Source organism: Pangasianodon hypophthalmus, chromosome 4 (assembly GCF_027358585.1).
Source record: "Pangasianodon hypophthalmus isolate fPanHyp1 chromosome 4, fPanHyp1.pri, whole genome shotgun sequence".
In the NCBI taxonomy this organism is placed as follows: domain Eukaryota; kingdom Metazoa; phylum Chordata; class Actinopteri; order Siluriformes; family Pangasiidae; genus Pangasianodon; species Pangasianodon hypophthalmus.
This window is the reverse complement of record NC_069713.1, coordinates 8668563-8686710: the sequence shown is the minus strand read 5'-3', so window position 1 is coordinate 8686710 and position 18148 is coordinate 8668563. Positions and strand designations below refer to the sequence as shown.

Below are 18148 nucleotides of genomic sequence, written 5' to 3'. Positions count from 1 at the left end.
TCCAGTAAACTCCATGAAAACATGGTTTGCCAAGGGTCACTGAACACCTGACTGCACCCCAGACCTCCTCACCCAACATCAGTGTCTGACCTCATTAATGCTCTTGTAGCTGAATGAGCAAAAATCCCCACAGCCACACTCCAAAATCTAGTGGAAAGCCTTCCCAGAAGAGTGGAGCTTATTATAACAGCAAAGGGGAATAAATCTGGAACAGGATGTTCAAAAAGCACATATCAGTGTGATGGTCAGGCTTCCACATGTATATTCATAGTTTTGGATTTCTGAATTAATTTAAAAATAATGCCTATGAGCTACTATATAAAATTGAAATAATGTCTATGAGCTCTTGTATAACAGAAACATAAACATTGTCACTGAGTTATTGTGATTCATGGCCATGTGTTAAATGGAAATAATACCTTTGCCACTGTATAAAATAGAACTATGATCCCTACTATATAAAATGGAAATAATGCATATGCTACTGTGTAAAATAGAAATAATATTCATGGTCTACTCTCAAAAAATAGAAATAATGGGTGTGTAAATGTTTGCAAAAGCCAAACCAAAGTAAATATTTCTGCCAGATTTACAAAGGTTTCCGAAATTCACGTGTGTATGTTGATGAATGACAATCACCAGTAAATCACCAAGCACATGCACGGCACAACTAATTTGCATTTGATGCCCACAAAAATTCCATAATTCATTTTAATTTCATTATTTTTAAGGCATCTTCATTCTACAGCATTTCTTTGCATGTGCCTAAGACTTTTGCACAGTCCTGTATATTGCAGCTCATCTTCCTTGTAAACAGCAACATTTCTTCTTAACTGAAAGCCTAGTCTTATTTAAGTTATGGATTTGTGTTGGCTTGCTTTAAAGAAGTTTTTTCATATGTAATATTTCTTTAATTAAAGCCATTAATATGAAACTGCTACATTTCCACAAAACTTTCACTAAATTTGTGTGAAAGTGTAAATAAAAAAGCCATCGATCCTTGACAGTGTACTCTATATATAAATGTGCAGTAACTCACAGTGAATTTTAAGAACTGAAGCTGATCAATTGATGTTAATATTAGTTAGTTTTCGTATGTGTACATTTATACACACTCAGGAGCATGAGTAGGATATGAATGTTTTTTTTCCAATACTACAGGATTTTCATGATTACTAAATTTCTTGTGTAATTGCTCCTATATAAACATTGCTCCTATACACTATTTGCGAGTAAATCTGTTTATATCCAGCTTGAAAAATGAGGCCCATTGCCCATGCGTGCACTGTGTATGTGGCTACTGTGTACAACAGAAAAAAAGAGATATATAAGCTATATAGTGTATAAAATAGATATAATGCTTAAACAGAAATAGGGTCTATGAACGTCTATGTAAAATAGAAACAATGCCTATTAGCTCCTGTGTAAAATAGTATATATATATATATATATATATATATATATATATATATATATATGGGATTCTCTTGAGAATAGAAATAAGGTCTATGGGCTACTGTGTAAAACAGAAATAAGTATGCCTAATATGTAAGGTAGAAATAATGCCCATGAGTTACTGTATATTGTGTTCACTGTTGCACCAAGACCACCATGACTTCTACTTAGTTCTACTGTACTCTTGTATGTGGCTAGAATGACAATAAATCTCTTTAATGCCCATGAGTTACTGTGTGCAATAGAAATAATGCTCATGAGTTACTGTGTGAAATAGAAATAATGCCCATGAGTTACTGTGTGCAATAGAAATAATGCCCATGAGTTACTGTGTGCAATAGAAATAATGCACGAGTTACTGTGTGAAATAGAAATAATGCACGAGTTACTGTGTGAAATAGAAATAATGTCTATGAGCTGCTGCGTGAAAGAAATGTCTATGAGCTAGTGTGCAAAATAGAAATAAAACAAGAAATAGACAAACAAAATAGAAACAAAACTAAACATAAATATTAGTCATAGATAACAGAACTTGTGAAATAATTACAGACAGCAGCAGGTTAAAACTGATTGAACGTTAGGTTTTTATTAGCGTGTTCTAAAACTGATGTTGATAAGTTAACGACAACAGCCGCATCCAAACAACATAAATGGCACACGTCCACCTCACTTTACATTTATTGCGTCAGGCTTGTTTTTTTTTTTTTTTTTTTTTTTTGCTTAGGTACAGAAATAAGATGAACCCGTGCAGAGAACCCTAGCGGGTACATCCTCAGCCTGCCCTCATGTCACATGACCGGTAAAGGACGCAGCGTGAGCCACAGCAGCAAGCAGCGATGCCATGATTTCAGAAAGCTGGGAAAATGGGCTGACTGGAATGGGAACCAATTCAGTATCAGTTCTGGTTCAGCTTCCAGGAAGCTGGCTCAGGGCGACTGTACGCTGGAGTTCACTTTGTACACAGAGTCAATGAGCGTGTTGGGGTCATGGTGATGCCGTCAGTTTAAACGGTGTGCGTGTCGATGGAGTGAGGTGCTTCACAGGTAGCCTTCTTTCTGAAACTGCTCCTGCAGGATGCTCTTGTACTCGTCGAAGCCGCCGTCGATGCGATGCACTCGTCCCGCCTCGCACACCCACAGCTCCTTACACACTAGCCGGATGAGGCGCTCGTCGTGCGAGACCAGCACAACGCCACCCTGAGACAAAAGGTCACATGACCCACATTAATCACTGCATTCATCGCTGTAGTATAAGACTAATAAAACACTTCGGGAAAATAATCAGCTGAATAACCAGCTCTGAGTTACAGTGATTCTGCTTCACGTCACGCCGCATCGCACAACCCAGTCGTTGATTATTTTCCTATAACCACACAGATGATTTATTCCTTATTTCTAGCGTATTACTTTTCCACAATTACTACTAACGTTCTACAATTCAGAAAATTGCATAGCTGTAAATAATTAGATCTTAAACTTATATAATACAGCCAACACCTAAACAGCTGATGGTTGAAAACAACTGCTGAAGGATGATCAAATTACGTGTGATAAAGGAATATTTTAGAGTTGTTTATCCTAATCTCTATCCATCACAGTTACAGCATTTGCTTCATTACCATGGAGGAGAAGTTCCGAACATTTCTCTGTATTGAAACAAAAAAAACTGTTCGCTGAGGTCAGTATAAAATATGGACTTGCCTTGAACGTATTTAATGACTTTGCAAGGGCTTCAATGGTTTCCATGTCCAGGTGATTGGTCGGCTCATCAAGGATGTAGAAGTTGGGACTGAAAATTAGAAAGTGCATGTTTAGGTTCATGATGAAGGAATGATACAGATATCCACCATTTAAAAAAATAAATCTTGTTTATCTGATAAGTTCGCTGCATAATTAACAGTTTCATCATTTTATTTGTATAGCACAGAAGTATACATAAAACACATTTGACTGCACAAACATCTGAATTACCACGGCATGGTCATCTGAGCAAACGCTACACGGCTCTTCTGTCCTCCTGAAAGACTCGCCACGGGCCGCGTCGCCAGCTCTCCACTAATCCCGTACCTCCCCAGCTGACGCCTGTATTCCTCCTCGGTCCGACCTGAACACAACACACAATTACTAATCAGGAAAATCTGATTTAAGGGAAAACACCCCATCCTGAAATGTGCTTATATTGAAATATTTGTGTTGTGTTTAGCAGTTGTGGTGCTAGTTCGATGGTTGGCGCTGTATTTTCGTTATTCGCTGTATTATAAGTTAGTGGTTGTGTTGCTCTGATGTCACAGGATGACACCGCTAGTGTGTTTACAATGAAATTTAATATGAGATAAAATCTCAAACATGAGGGATAACAGTCAGGTTTCGCCTCTAGCGCCGAAAAAAACAAAATAGCTTCTTCTATCATTCACCATTTTCCAGCAACATTCAACGTCGTATTAACGAGAAATCCAACGCTGAAACAGTGGAGACTGAATACACTGGACTCACAGTCCCAGAATGCAATGAAGGCAGAGACTCGGCTCGGCTAGTTAGCGATGTACGAGATGATTAGCGAGATGGTGTTGATGGTGGTCTGTTTGAGCATGTGAGAGTGTAGATTGTACAGTGTACCAAAGCGCTGCTGCATCACTTTCTATAGGAAGATATGACTCAAGGGCTAAATCCCACTGCGTCACTATCAGCAGGTTGTCGAATGGCATTGTGGGTAATGTAGGAAACCAAGTGAAAATAGACCAATGTGTTGATAAAATAATTTCTAAGTAAATGCTATTAATGCTTTAGTTGTTATACTGTACCAGGAAACTTGCTGAGAAGCAGCTCCACTGAACAGACGTTGAGGTCCAGCTGGTCTACATGGTGCTGACTGAAATAACCAATCTTCAAGTTTCTGTTGCAAAACAACGAGCAAACATCTACAGCCTTGTTTTTTTTTTTTTTTAAAAAAAAAAAAAAAAAGAAAAAAAAGAAGAAAAAAAAAAAAGAAACATCCAAAATGGTACCATGTGATTTACTCACATGGTTACACAAAAACAGCTTCTTATTAGTGTAAGGTTTTACCATTTAAACAAGTCTGGTCTTTCCATCTTAAACTAACTGTTTGCTCATGAAATCCCGGGTGGAGAAGGGTGCCTCACCTGTGGGCGTGTCTGGTGCCGCTTACGGGTGTGAGGTCGCCCATCAGCAGCTTCAGTAACGTGGACTTACCCGCTCCGTTCTCACCTACCTGCAAAAAGTCAGAACGCAAACAAAACACTCAAAAGCAGCTCCGTCCCGCTTAATAAATCTTAATCACGATTAGTGTTAATCATTAACCCACAGCTTTGTCTTTATAGTTTAACCAACACACAGGCACGTACAATGCAGATCCGGGAGTCGAGATCAGCGGAGACGCAGAGGCCGGTGAACAGCTGCTGCTGGGGCGTGTAGTAAAACTCCACCTCGTCTAACTGCAGGATGGGAGGAGACAGCTTCTCGAAATTATCTGGAAATCTGCAAAATGGAAAACTTCGTGAAACGCTGTGTCTCTACACGAGGATATCATGCATCCTCCTCGGGACTTCCTGCCCCGCACAGCTCCATGTTTAATCATAACACACCTGGAAAAGCTTATTACAGGATTAATAATGAGCTGAGCAGTAGGATCAGGCGTAGGGAGAACTTTAAAGTGTGCAGAGTAGGACTCACCAGGACAAGACACAGATATCTATTCTTATTTATTTAAGGAAGGAAAAAGAAAAGAAAAAGAAAAAAAAAAAAAAACACACCACTAAATGCACTTGCTTGCTGGATTGAACTGGTATTTATGGGATGAAAGATTTTTCTAGAAATCTTTTCAGTTCATCCAAAAATATAATTTACTCTTAGCTGAACGGATTTTTTTTTTTGCAGACATCCAAAGCTAATGGTTTTTGTTTCATTGATTTAATTCTTTTCTCTGTCTTGTGTTCAACTAAACTAACCACTGAAAGGTTTTTTCTCCTTTTTTCCTCCTTTTATTTATTTTATCCAATTTATTTTTTTAATTGTAACATTAAAAAAATTACATACGTTCCATATTTGGTCAAAAAACATATAATAAAATAATTGCATTAAGGGTTACTTCCCTCCTCTTTATTGCCGCATGTATATTTTTACCCTCCGCTAGAAAACCAGCAAGATTTATAAAAATTAAAAAAAAAAAAAAAAAAAGTATTATTATTATTTTTTTCCCATTTTCCAATTCTCCATTCACTTCAAATTAGCCAGTGATGTTTGTGCTTGAGGGGCAGCATTTAATTAATACTTTTGGTTCATTTGTTATTTGAAGATTAAAAAGAGAAATAAATATGTGAATACAATCAAAAAAATTTAAACACTCATTCATTAGTCAGATCTATTTTGATTCAAATGGACTAAACGCTGTGTACGTGAAAGCACACTGATGTCTGCGCCTGTCGTTTGGAACTGGAGCTAACTCAGAATTTTCTCTGAATTATTATTATTATTATTTATTTAAAAAAAAAAACAAGGTATGCACTCATTTATTAATGCATCCTTCATGCAGAACCCACCGTAAAATGACTTCGGACTCCTTTTCTATAGGCTTAAGTTCAGGGCTGTTAAAAAGGGAAAAGAAAAGAGAAAAAAAAAAAAAAAAGTCAATTAAGGGGCATGAACTTGATGCTGTATAAAGATGGAGGATGTTGATGTCTCACTCACAGTTTCTCTAAAAGCTTCAGCTTGCTCTGCACCTGTGCAGCTCTGTTGGCGTTGTACCTGAACCTGTCGATGAACACCTGACTCACACAGATAAATACCACCATTAGGACACTTCTGGTGAATAAAACAACACGATCTGACTCAGTTCCCTGCACGTTTACTCAGAAAATCAGTTATTAATAAACACTATGAAGTTATAATAGTTAAACTAAAAGTTTAGTAAATTCAAATAAATATTAAAATAATTAACGTTTAAAAGGTTGCATTGGAACCATTGGTATTCAAATTAAAAGCAGTGTGTGTGTGTGTGTGTGTGTGTGTGTGGTGTGTGTGTTATACAGGTCTGCAATGTGTGTGTTCATACCTGTATGTGTTCTCTGTACTGTAACTGAGCCTCGTACTCCCGCTGCTGGTTCTTCAGTCGGTCCTCTTTCGTTTTGATGAAGTTCTCGTAATCGCCACGGTAACTGTCCAGACGCTGTGAGTGCAGGTGGATGATGTCGGTCGCGACGGCGTTCAGGAAGTTCCGATCGTGAGACACCACGAGGATGGTGGACTGCCACGTCTGGGGTCATATACGGACACACACACACAAACACGCACAAAAGATAAAATCACAGCACTACAACATGTACAAGATTTATAAATAATACAGTCAAATGTACAGTTTTTTTTAAAAATTTTGTTACAGGGCTAGAAATCATGACCCACTATCATCAAAGTTTTTTCAAATCAAATGTTTTTTTTCTTGCGTTCTAGTCTGTTTGACTGCTCACTTGAATCCAAAACAAGGAGGTCTGTAAATGATGTCACCTCAGACCTCGTGGGTTCTGTCAGTGGAACGCTCAGGAATAAAAAATAAGAACTACAACGCAAAAAAATAACCCAACCATTACTGTACACATGTAAACTCTGAGTCTCATATTTGAATAGTTGGATTATGCTCATGAAATAAATCAGTACTGAAGAGATCTGTAGAATTTCTTTTACAGTTAACGAGGTAAAAAGTTTGAGAACCCTGTCATTAGACATTAGATATTAACAGCATGCTGACTATTCTAACAGTGAACAAACAGCATTAATGCAATTAACCAATGAAATGCTCCATATGAAGTCTAGCATCTTACCTGTAAATAATTCTCTAACCACAGAATGGCTCGGACGTCCAACATGTTCGTGGGCTCTGATGGGGAAACGAATCGGTGCTGTTAGATGAAGGATTTTCACATCACATCACATCCATCAGTTCATATACTGCATGTTTGTTTCCACAAACCATATCTATTTTTATTACCAAATCATATTTACTCACCGTCAAGTAACAAAAGGTCAGGCCTGAAACACGTCAGAAACAAAAAACAGGAAGTCTTAGTACAAATCCAAGAACAATTGTTTAATATATATATATATATATATATATATATATATATATATATATATATATATATATATATATATATATATATATATATATATGGACCAGTAGACATGTCAGACATGACTTCCCCGCTCTGTAATGGTGTTTAGAGGAAAATAACATCTTAAGGGATATTGTGAAAAACAGATCATGTGTTCATCTATTAATTCAGGTATTTACTTTCTTATTATATTTGGCTTTAATCATTTATAGTGCAATAATGTCTTACAGAATAATGTACTGCATTAACCTTCAACATCTGATATTGTAAAAAGAAAAAAAAGAATCAAAAACTACAAATTAATCTCTTAATTTATCTTAAAGAATATTACATTTCTCATTTGTTTTCATTTTTGCTCCACGTCCATACACACACATACAGAATAATCTATTGGCTTAAGCACTATCATTACATTCAACAATACCACTATTTACTACAGCAAACATTTGAAGAATGTTATTTAAGGACTTGGTGATGCAGAACAAAAAAAAAAAAAAAAAAAAAAAACCTAATCAGCGGTTCTGCTCTCCTGTCATAATTTAATTTAATTATTATAAATTCTACTCATGCACTTTTTCTTGGAAGATGCACTACAGGAACATTTTTTTTTTTTTAATAAATGAGATGTTCTTACCTTGCAAACAGAGCTCGCGCTAATGCTAATCTCATTCTCCAACCACCAGAAAACTCTCTGGGAAAGAGAAAAACAAAACACACACACACACACACACAAACACAAACACGCTTATTATCAAACACTTAGACAAACATAAGAAAGAAAACATGTAGCAATATCTGTAAGGTTTAAAGCCTCCTGCTGCATTTCTGGTCCAGAAGAAAATGCAAATAGAAGTCATAAATAAAGAAAATCTGACATCCACTGCATGACAATATTGCAAATCCCATTTTTTCTAAAGGTCTCTCTAAAGTTCTGGGGTCACTGCGTGTCTAGAAATACTTTAAAATATTACAGACGGCTGCTTTAAAATGGATAATAAACTGATAAATTAACTCTCAACACCACTTCAGCTAAATGTGTCACTCACTTGGTTGGTTGCTGTTGCATTTTGGGGGAAAATCCTAAACCTGCAAGGATCACTGAAGCTCTGGGGACGAAGACAGGAAAAAAAAAAAACAAAACCAACCTCATTACACACACAGAAGCAAAACTACTGCTAAAGTAGTTCCATACTTACACCATACAATCATACGATGGCATGAATGCAGAGTAAACTGAGCTACAGACAACGGTTCGTCCTGAGAGTTTACCTGGCTGGTGCTTTGTCTGCCTCGATTTCTTCCAGTTTAGCGTAGATTTCTGACAGACGCAAGCTTTCAGTCCCCTCCGCTCTACAGGGAGAAAAGTCAGAACACCAAGCAGTGAATTCGAAAAGCTATAAATATAATAAAAATCAATCCAAACAAAAAAAAAAATACATAAAATAAATCTTTTTTTTTTCCATTTATTATAGGATCTGATCAAATTCTTTCTTCAGCCCTTAAAAACCATTTCTTTCATCACTGAAATGCTCTTAAAAAATAAAACGTGTAGAGTTCGTGTATGAAGAGCGACCCGTCCCTGTTAAGCGTTACTCACGTGCCGTTGGCGATGTGTGCGTTGAGCGAGCGCTCCTCGGCGAGCAGCTCCTCTCTGACCGTGTCGCTCTCCAGCACGCTCTGCAGTGCGGGCGTGTCGTCTCCTGCCACCTCCTGCTCCACGTGCAGGATGGAGATGTGGGCTGGGACACGCAGACTGCGGCTCGCCAGCATCTTCAGCAGCGTGGTCTTCCCCAGGCCGTTCCTCCCGATCAGACCGTACCTGCGACCGCTCGCCAAACACAGCTCGGCTCCCTGCAGCAGAGACCTGCGGCGCACGGAAACACGTACACGACACTAAGCAGACCTGCGGACGCCAGGTATACAGACTTCTCTACAAATACAAATATTTTGTAATTACTCAGTTCAGCACTACTTCCTCACACGCAGTGTCTATAGCTACGTTTCTATAAACATTCAATAAAATAAATGTGAAAGGGTTTTATGCATTTGCAAAAAATTTGGTACACAGTCAAAAAAAACCAAACACACTCATGGGCTGTGTCCAAACCTAAATACTAACTAGAGACTTGAGGGAAAAAAAATAATAAAAAAAAAAATATATATATATATATATATATATATATGATATGCAATTAAATTGTTGGACATTGCACCTATGATACAATATGCGATAATTTTAAGGCTCAAATATACAGACCCTGAACAGTTTTTTTTTTTTTTTTTTTTTGCCATTTTCAGATTTCAACAACAGCAAATAACAAAATTACTATTGTGCAAAATAAAAAAATAATTATACCACAGTGAATCTGATTGGTCAGAAGGAGTACAATATTTTCGTATTACAGCGCAGGTAGTTCCAGCTGTAATGTGAATTACAGGTTAATATTAATGCACTCGATCTAATACGCTACTGTTACTATAGTAACAGCTCACACACTGGGACTCGTACAGCAGTCGCTCCATATAATCTAAGATTAATCTTAAACAGTTGTTAAAAAGTGTGTATTGTTTAACAAAGTAAAATGTTTAATGGTTGATGTGGTGATATTTTTTTTTAGGAGACAGATTATGCTTTCCGGTTTCTCGGTAAAATGAGAGGCTGTGTTTCTGAGAGAGAGAGAGAGAGAGAGAGAGAGAGAGAGAGAACTAATTTGTCTCTCGGATGTTCCACAACATTAAATCGAACTATAAACCGACTATAAAATGCGTGACGTGTCACTCATCAATAAATTACACATTATAATCGCTGGCAAATTGCTGTGGTTTAAGCGGAATAACACACTCCAGACCGAGCGATTATACAAAAATAACACACTTTGTAACCTGTAACAAGTTACTTCCTGTTATTATTATTTTCCCAATTCACTACTTATGCTCTCGACCCAGGGTACGACATAATGGCCTTGTACTGGGTAATAGTGCACACAATCTGAGATCGAGCCACAAAGAACAAAGCTGAATGTAACACAGTAAATATATAACACATCTCTGGCTTTATATTTATGTGAGTACGATTAAAAAGTAAACCTAAACTTAGTGAAAGAATCATTTATTTAAAAGGCATAGCCTGCTGGAGCACGTTCTCTCTAAACAGTGATCTACACACGATGCAGAAGTATAAAGCGGGCATAATGATGTCACTATGTGAACACACAGATACACACACACACGCAGACAGACAAGACACACACACGCACACAGACAAACACACACACACACACACACACACAAACACACACACGCAGACAAACAGACACACACACACGCAGACAAACAGACACACACACACACGCAGAGACAGACAGACAGACACACACACACACAGGTACAGTGCAAGAGTCACTCTGGTGCTGTGTGCAGGTGATGCAGTTTGATTTAATGGCGCTGTTATTAATATATAATATATATTATTTGTAATATTTATAATATAATAATATGTAATTATTAATATATAATCATTTCCAAATGTTAAGCTGTTCTCGTATGATGTGATTGTCATTGCATCATTCATTCTGTCTCTAAATATTGTGCTATATGTATATAAACAGACAACAAATAAAAATAAAAAAATAATAATAAAATAAAAAAAATAAAAAAAACTCGTTCTTGCCTCTCTCCAAACGACACGTCGAAGTTCTCGATCCGGATGTCGTAGCTGCGATTCTTCCCCGACATATCCACACGGCTCTCCTTCTTACTGCTAGCCTGGCTGGCCGAGGCCTCCTCCAGCACCCTGCGGGGGAAAATATTCCCAGCGTGGTTATGAATAATGCATGCATCCTCAGCCATCATTTATTAAACCAATTAATTCATTCGACCTTTATTTAGCACCACATTCCATTCAGGAGACTATTTCTGTATAGAGCATTCCAGTTCCTCTGAAACAGGGAGGAGAACGTCTGAGCTGGGTGCGTGTCTTAAACATGACCGCAAACTGGATTAGAAAACCTTCAACCGATCAAAACGTTAACGTATAGCACATATACGACAATTTAGGGGTGGAGGATGTGGCTGAAATATCATATCACGATACTGTTAACGCATGCATGACATGTTTTAATGGGCTCCTGTTAAAGATTTCATTATTTAACATGGAAAAGAAATCATTTTGGGGGGAAAAAAAAGTACATTTTAATGCCCAACTGTCTCCTTTTTATTGTGAGTAATGGTGACTTAGGGTGGATTTATAAAATCTACACAACCCTGTTAAAATGTGCAGACTTTTGTGATGTAAAAAAAATGAAATATATATATATAAGACAATATAATGGATATATATACACACCTTTTCTTTTTTATATATATATATATATATATATATATATAGAGAGAGAGAGAGAGAGAGAGAGAGAAAAAAGAAAAGGGGTGTAGATATATCCATTATATTGTCTTATAAAAATCACTGATAATACCCCAAATATCTTTTATAAAAGTGCATCATGATATAATATCTATATCGTACCTATATATCTATATCTTTACATCAACATCTCTATATATAGTGATATCGATATCATATTATCATATCGCACAGCCTTGAGGAAAACAATGCACTTACAGCGGGTTTGAGGGTTTCTGCAAGTCTTTTTCATTCCTCCGCTCGTGCTTAGCTCTCAGCTTGGCCTCTGCTTTTTCTAACTTCTTCGCATCCACAGTCTGAGTTGGAGAAAACATCGTAAGGATGAGCATCAGGAAGTGTCAGAGTTAATGCTGGTGGATATGTTACACAGCTGAATTCATTGGTTACACAGCTAACAGGTTCTCTTCAGCCTCTAATAACCTACAAACACAGCTGTAAATACAGCTTCGGTAGATCTCCGGCATTCGGAGAACAGAAACGTCAGGAAGAGTCAGATCTGCTCAGGGGGTAGGAAGGAGGCAGTTATAATTACAAAAGATGGGCAATCAGATTATGAGGAAATAATTACACTACATTCAGTAAGAGATGCAAATGATATTTAATGCCTCTGATTATTAATTCATCTTGATATCATTTATTACTAATTTTAATATCAAAAGCGTTTTGTTAATGAAGGAACGTCAGGCTCCAGAAAAGTGTTCGGCCGTGGCGAGGAAAAGGACGTATACCAAAGCCATCAATCCACGAGCCGAGAGATCAAAACTGGCTGTGCTCTCAGGGTGGGAGGGGCCTACTCTCTCTCCCCTGTCAATCACAGAGACACTAGCCAATCATGGGTATCTGTGAGGTCATGTATGCGGAAGAGGGCGGATAACTCTTTCCTGTGAGTGTGTTAAATGTGGCTGGTTGGCGTCACGTGTCCCGGAGGAAGCGAGTGTTATCTTTGACTCTCCCTGGTTGCTAGCTGGCATATGAGCTGACTTGAGGGGGGGAAATTCCTCTTTTTTTCCATTGTGTCCGAAGGGTATGCAAACTTTTGCACTCTGCATGCATATTGGTTGCTGAGAAAAATGAATTATGTCTTTAAAGGCTAACTTTGTCCCTACTGCTGCCACGGCTGGATTCCCAGTATTCCCAGTATTCCCAGTATTCCCAATAGAATCAGAAACTTACAGTGAGAGAAAAGACTAATGGCTGAGAGGAGATGATGTGTTTATCTTACCGTGCCCTGGGTTCTCTTCACCATCCAAATGCCCTGCACATCATTAACAGCCGATTCTGCAAACAGCAGATCAGACAAGAGCAGACGTGAGATCAGTCTTTCAGTCGTGAGATCAGTCGTGAGATCAGACTTCACTGCTTCAGTCTAGCGCAAACGCAAATAAAAGCCGAACTCACCCGTCTCTGCAGAGATCTGAGAGAGCTGCACAGGAGCATCCAGCAGCACCTGCCTCTGGTTAGAGTGACAGTTATTGCTAAAGAAAGAAAGACAGAAAGAAAACGGGGATTGTGAGAGAGAGACAGACAAAAGAGAAGAAAGACAGTAAGACAGACCATTACAAAGAAAAAGAGAAAAATAGACAGGCAGGCAGAAAGAAAGGCAGACAGGGAGAGACGAAGAAAGTAAAAGAGACAGACAGACACAGACATACAGGAAAAAAGTCAGTGACAGAAAGAAAGAAAGAAAGAAAGACACATACAGAGAGTTAGGCAGAAAGACAGAAAGAAAGAAAAACAGGCAGGCAGAGAAACAGACAGAGACAGATGGACAGAGAGAGAAGGAAAGAAAAAAGAGACAAAGAGAGACACACGAGACAACAGAGAGTTAGAAAGAAAGACAGTCAGACAAAAAGACAGAAGACAGAATCAAAGAAGAGCAGAAAAACAAAAAGAAAGAAAGAAAGAAAGAAAGAAAGAGAGAGAGAGACATAAGGAGCGAGAGACAGAAAGAGAGAGAAAGAGAAGGACAGATAGAGACAGAGAATTGCAGCAAAAATGACAGAATGAGAAAGAAAGACCCACAGACAAAGAAAGAGAAAGAAAGAAAAGGAATGAGTGAGTGTGAGAAAGAAAGAGACACACAGATAGAGGGAGACAGAGAGAGAGAGAGAGAGAGAGGGAGGGAGGGAGGGAGGGACAGTGAAAGACAGAGGCAGAGGAACAGAAACACAGAGAGAGAGAGGGACAGAGAAAGAGAGAGAGAGAGAGGAACAGAGAGAGGGACACAGAGAGAGGGACAGAGAGAGGGACAGAGAGAGGGACAGAGAGAGGGACAGAGACAGGGACAGAGAGAGGGACAGAGAGAGGGACAGAGAGAGGGACAGAGGGGGGGAGGTGAGATCAACACACACTGTATTAAAGGTAAGAATAACTCCTTGTACTTTATGTTACATGTTCTGAGGCTGATTTCTGCTTTGTTCTGATTGATTTTGTAAAAAGTCTAACAGTTAAAGGGTCAGACCCACAGACTGTCAGACTGTCAGGCTCCCAGACTCACATCTTCAGCGTGTTAAACAGCTGCAGGCAGATGTCTCGGACGTCGTCTTCATTTTTCTCAGCTGCTACTTCCTGTAGAACTCCACCAATGGCGTCGAACACTTCCGCTCCATCCTCAAAATCTGAGCCTCCGCTGTCCAGCACTCCTGCAGCAGCACAGTCACATGACACAAATCATCACTGTGTGGCTCACACGCCGTTAAACACATCGACCAAATACATAAATAAATAAATCCACTGTGTGGAGACTTCTGCTTCACAGAATTCCACTTAAGGGTCTTTAACCTTCTGCTTCTGCTTCACATGAGCAACGAGTCAAAATAACACGCAATTATTGTTAATAATAAAAAAATAATAAATTTTTTAATAAAAATTAAGTTTTTGAGAAATAAATTTTCACATAATATTCTAGTTTAAACCTCAAACTCTTGTCAGATACTTACTCGCAAACAAGGTATTTACATTAGGTTCACAAACCTTTCACAATTGCATTTTTTTAAAATTACAAAACATGGAGTTTTTTTTTTTTTTTTTTAAAAAGACAATTCAATTTAAATTCTAATTTCCTTTGTGTAGTGCTCTTAAAAACAGACATTGCCACAAAGCAGCTTTACAGAAGTTCAAATGTAGAATTAAATATCTAATGAGCAAGCCGGAAGTGACAGAGGCAAAGAAAAACTTCCTGAAAGAAACTTTGAGAGGAACCAGACTCAAAAAATCCTTTTCTACAACTATATTTTATAAAGTCATTCAGTTCTAAATGGAAAAAAAAAATCAGAACTTACGGTTTAGATTCATAAAACAAAGTTCAACATGGAAAAGTGGATGTTTCCCTGATTTTCTCCGTCAATTCCCACCCACCAGCCTGCTAACACGTAAAGCCATCCTTCATATCTAATCAAACTGCTGCTCCTGCTGCTTCACAGGGCTGCGGAACACACACGGAGGAACGCGCTATCCGCCCTCCTCCTCATACACAGACTCACAGATGCGTACGATTGGCTAGCACCGCTGTGATTGACAGGGCAAAGAAAGCATGCCCCTCCCACCCAGAGAGAACGACAGAGCCAACGCTTTTCTCTGGCGCCACTCAGGAGCCCAGACTTCAAGTATTTTTCAGGGTTGGGCGATATGACGACATTATGATGACATAATGACGATATTAATATTATGATAAATTATGTGACAGGACACTTTTCTGAGATGTTTTTTAAATAACAAATGCAAACGGATTAGTAGTAGCTGATGAAATTAAATATTTCGCATAGAGTTTTTTCCCCACATCCTATTCAGTGTTAAAGAACTGATTTTTCTAGACAATAAATTAATTGTAAAATTATAAATTAACTCTTTTTTTCCCCCCAAGCAGCTCAACTGCTGTAGAAAGTTTGGGATGTGTGTGTGTAATATATATATAATACATATATATACGTGTGTGTGTGTGTGTATATATATATATATATATATATATATATATATATATATATATATATATATATATTATATATATATACACACACACACACACACACACACACACACACACAAACAGTGAAGTATCGCTGGTTTTCAAGTATCGTGGTATGATTATTTTTGTCATATCGTCTTCTCCTGATTATTACCGGAATGAATGGCTTGTGTTTATTTCGGTTATTAGACTGCAGTTATGAGTATCAGAATCATGCTGCATCATTCAGAGTGTTAATAATAAAAACAAAAGGCTCTGAAACACACTCACACACACACACTGCTTTCCCAAATCACTATCACTATCCAATAAACCGCTTGGCTTGCTCTCTCTCTCTCTATCTCTCTCTGTCTCTCTCTCTGTCTAGTTTCCTAAATTAGCATGCTAACCGCTCTAGCTGTCGGCCAACTTAGCTCACCCATTAAAACCCAAATGATCCGGAAGTGCAGCACATCATCAGATCTACACATCATACATTCCTCACTTCCGCCCACGTAATGAGTCCTAGATCAGCAAAACTGCCGAAGAAGAAGAACGAAGCAGCCCAGCTCGTGTAGCTATACGTGCTAGCTAGCGACTTCATAACTATATACACTTTATAATTTACTGTCCCTGCACATGAGTGATATGAAAGGGTTTTATCTCTCATCACGCGCGACTCACCAGTAATATAATCAAACACTTCAGTGTCAATTTCGGGAAACTCGCTCTTCAGAATGTCCACGTACGTCGCCATGTTACACCGCGGCTCCTGCTGAGACTCCAGTGCGCATGCGCGGAGTCTCCCTGCTGCATTTGGTGACGGTCGGGCGCGTTGTTTTGTGGGTACAGTAGTAACTCAGTGACACGGTTTTTAATCTTTAATAACAACCAAAAACATATTTTGGGGTCAATTAACCTTTATTTCATATTGAATAATGAATTGCTTAACAAAAAGTCGATAGAGATCAAAGAACAGACGCGCCTTAGAAACCAAGACAGTATGAATATGCAAATTAGAAACCCGCCCCCAAATCACACAGGCCACGCCCCCTTTGTGTGGTAAACCGCTTTGCCATTGAAAGTGCATACATAGGACAAAAACATGCTTGTAGTCATATTTTCTAGTAAATAATTTGTCATTTATCAATCCAGTCTGAGCCACTAGTGCTTGCTGAAATCCGCCAGATGTCTGAAAATATCAAAATTAATTTAAAAAATGTACATATAATAAAGAGGCAACCCACAGATGACAAATATTTAGTGTTCTTTGTGCCAAAGCATTTTTTTTTTGCTCAAAATTGATCATCTTGAACAGGTTCTAAACTCTATCCAGTTTATTCAGGCCAGGATTTTCTTATAGGATGTGTTTTATTTATCCATTCATTCATGATCAGTGACCTCTTTTTCCTGGTCAGGGTCACGGTGGTTTTGGAGCCTGTCCCGGGAACACTGGGAGTGAGTGAGGAATACACCTCGGGACACCAGGCCATCACAGAAACCATTCACACACACATGCACACACTCACTCACACCTAGGGGCAATTTAGAGAGTCACCAATCCACCTACTGGCATGTTTTTGGGAGGAAACTGGAGTGGAAACCCACATGGAGAGACAATAACCCGAGCTCTGGATGAAACCCGGGGACGCTGGAGCTGTGAGGTGGCAACGCTACCTGCTGTACCACAAATTTTGATCTGACTTCATATAAAGGTAACAGTTCGACAAAGGGTCATTATGCACAAAGACAGTTACAGTTACAAAGACAGAAACCCTTTTAGGTTTGATTTGTCTATACGGATTTATCGGAAGATAAATCTGATTATCCATGATGTGTTGGAAGAACGTGAATGGAAAGAAGAGAATTCTTACAAAACCTGAACATTAACAAGAGTGAAGAACGAGAGTCCGGACCCACAAATGGTTCACTGAAATGTGTTGTTTTAAAACAGGATGTTTAATATTCAGGATGTTATCTGACTAGTTGATTGTTACAATTCACCATTTTAGTGAAGGATCTAACATTAACTCTCCCAGCCTCTATAGTCTCTTGCTATTGGACCAGTCAGCAGAGATAGACCAGATGTAAGCCTAACATTATTCTCAGTCTCTCTGATGACCAGGGTTTTATAGCAAATAAACCATATCATAAAAGCATTGTGTTCCTGATCTTTACTTAAAAAATCCTTAGCACCCTCCATAGAAAT

The 18148-nt window shown here is 38.4% G+C and overlaps 1 protein-coding gene across 1 annotated transcript; it reads right to left on the bottom strand.

The window, feature by feature from the left end:
- Nucleotides 1–2015: 2015 nt before the first annotated feature.
- On the bottom strand, nucleotides 2016–16760 carry abcf3 (ATP-binding cassette, sub-family F (GCN20), member 3). Its single transcript, XM_034303519.2, has 21 exons — nucleotides 16624–16760; nucleotides 14494–14638; nucleotides 13395–13471; nucleotides 13219–13274; nucleotides 12195–12292; nucleotides 11247–11369; nucleotides 9174–9440; nucleotides 8846–8926; nucleotides 8623–8682; nucleotides 8211–8267; nucleotides 7471–7493; nucleotides 7286–7341; nucleotides 6523–6723; nucleotides 6159–6235; nucleotides 6011–6055; nucleotides 4817–4949; nucleotides 4595–4683; nucleotides 4256–4347; nucleotides 3426–3558; nucleotides 3156–3243; nucleotides 2016–2651 (listed from the first exon to the last, which is right to left on the bottom strand). Exons 1-21 carry the CDS (start codon nucleotides 16694–16696, stop codon nucleotides 2493–2495), a joined length of 2133 nt encoding a protein of 710 aa, XP_034159410.1. The 5' UTR covers nucleotides 16697–16760; the 3' UTR covers nucleotides 2016–2492.
- Nucleotides 16761–18148: the final 1388 nt, after the last annotated feature.

Excerpts from the sequence above, each read along its gene's own strand:
- abcf3 (XM_034303519.2), bottom strand. The coding sequence starts at position 16,696 with ATGGCGACGTACGTGGACATTCTGAAGAGCGAGTTTCCCGAAATTGAC. Across the intron at positions 9,441-11,246 it reads GACGTGTCGTTTGGAGAGAG|GTCTCTGCTGCAGGGAGCCG; the intron begins GCAAGAACGAGT and ends CGTGCGCCGCAG. Across the intron at positions 2,652-3,155 it reads AGTCATTAAATACGTTCAAG|GGTGGCGTTGTGCTGGTCTC; the intron begins GCAAGTCCATAT and ends CTTTTGTCTCAG.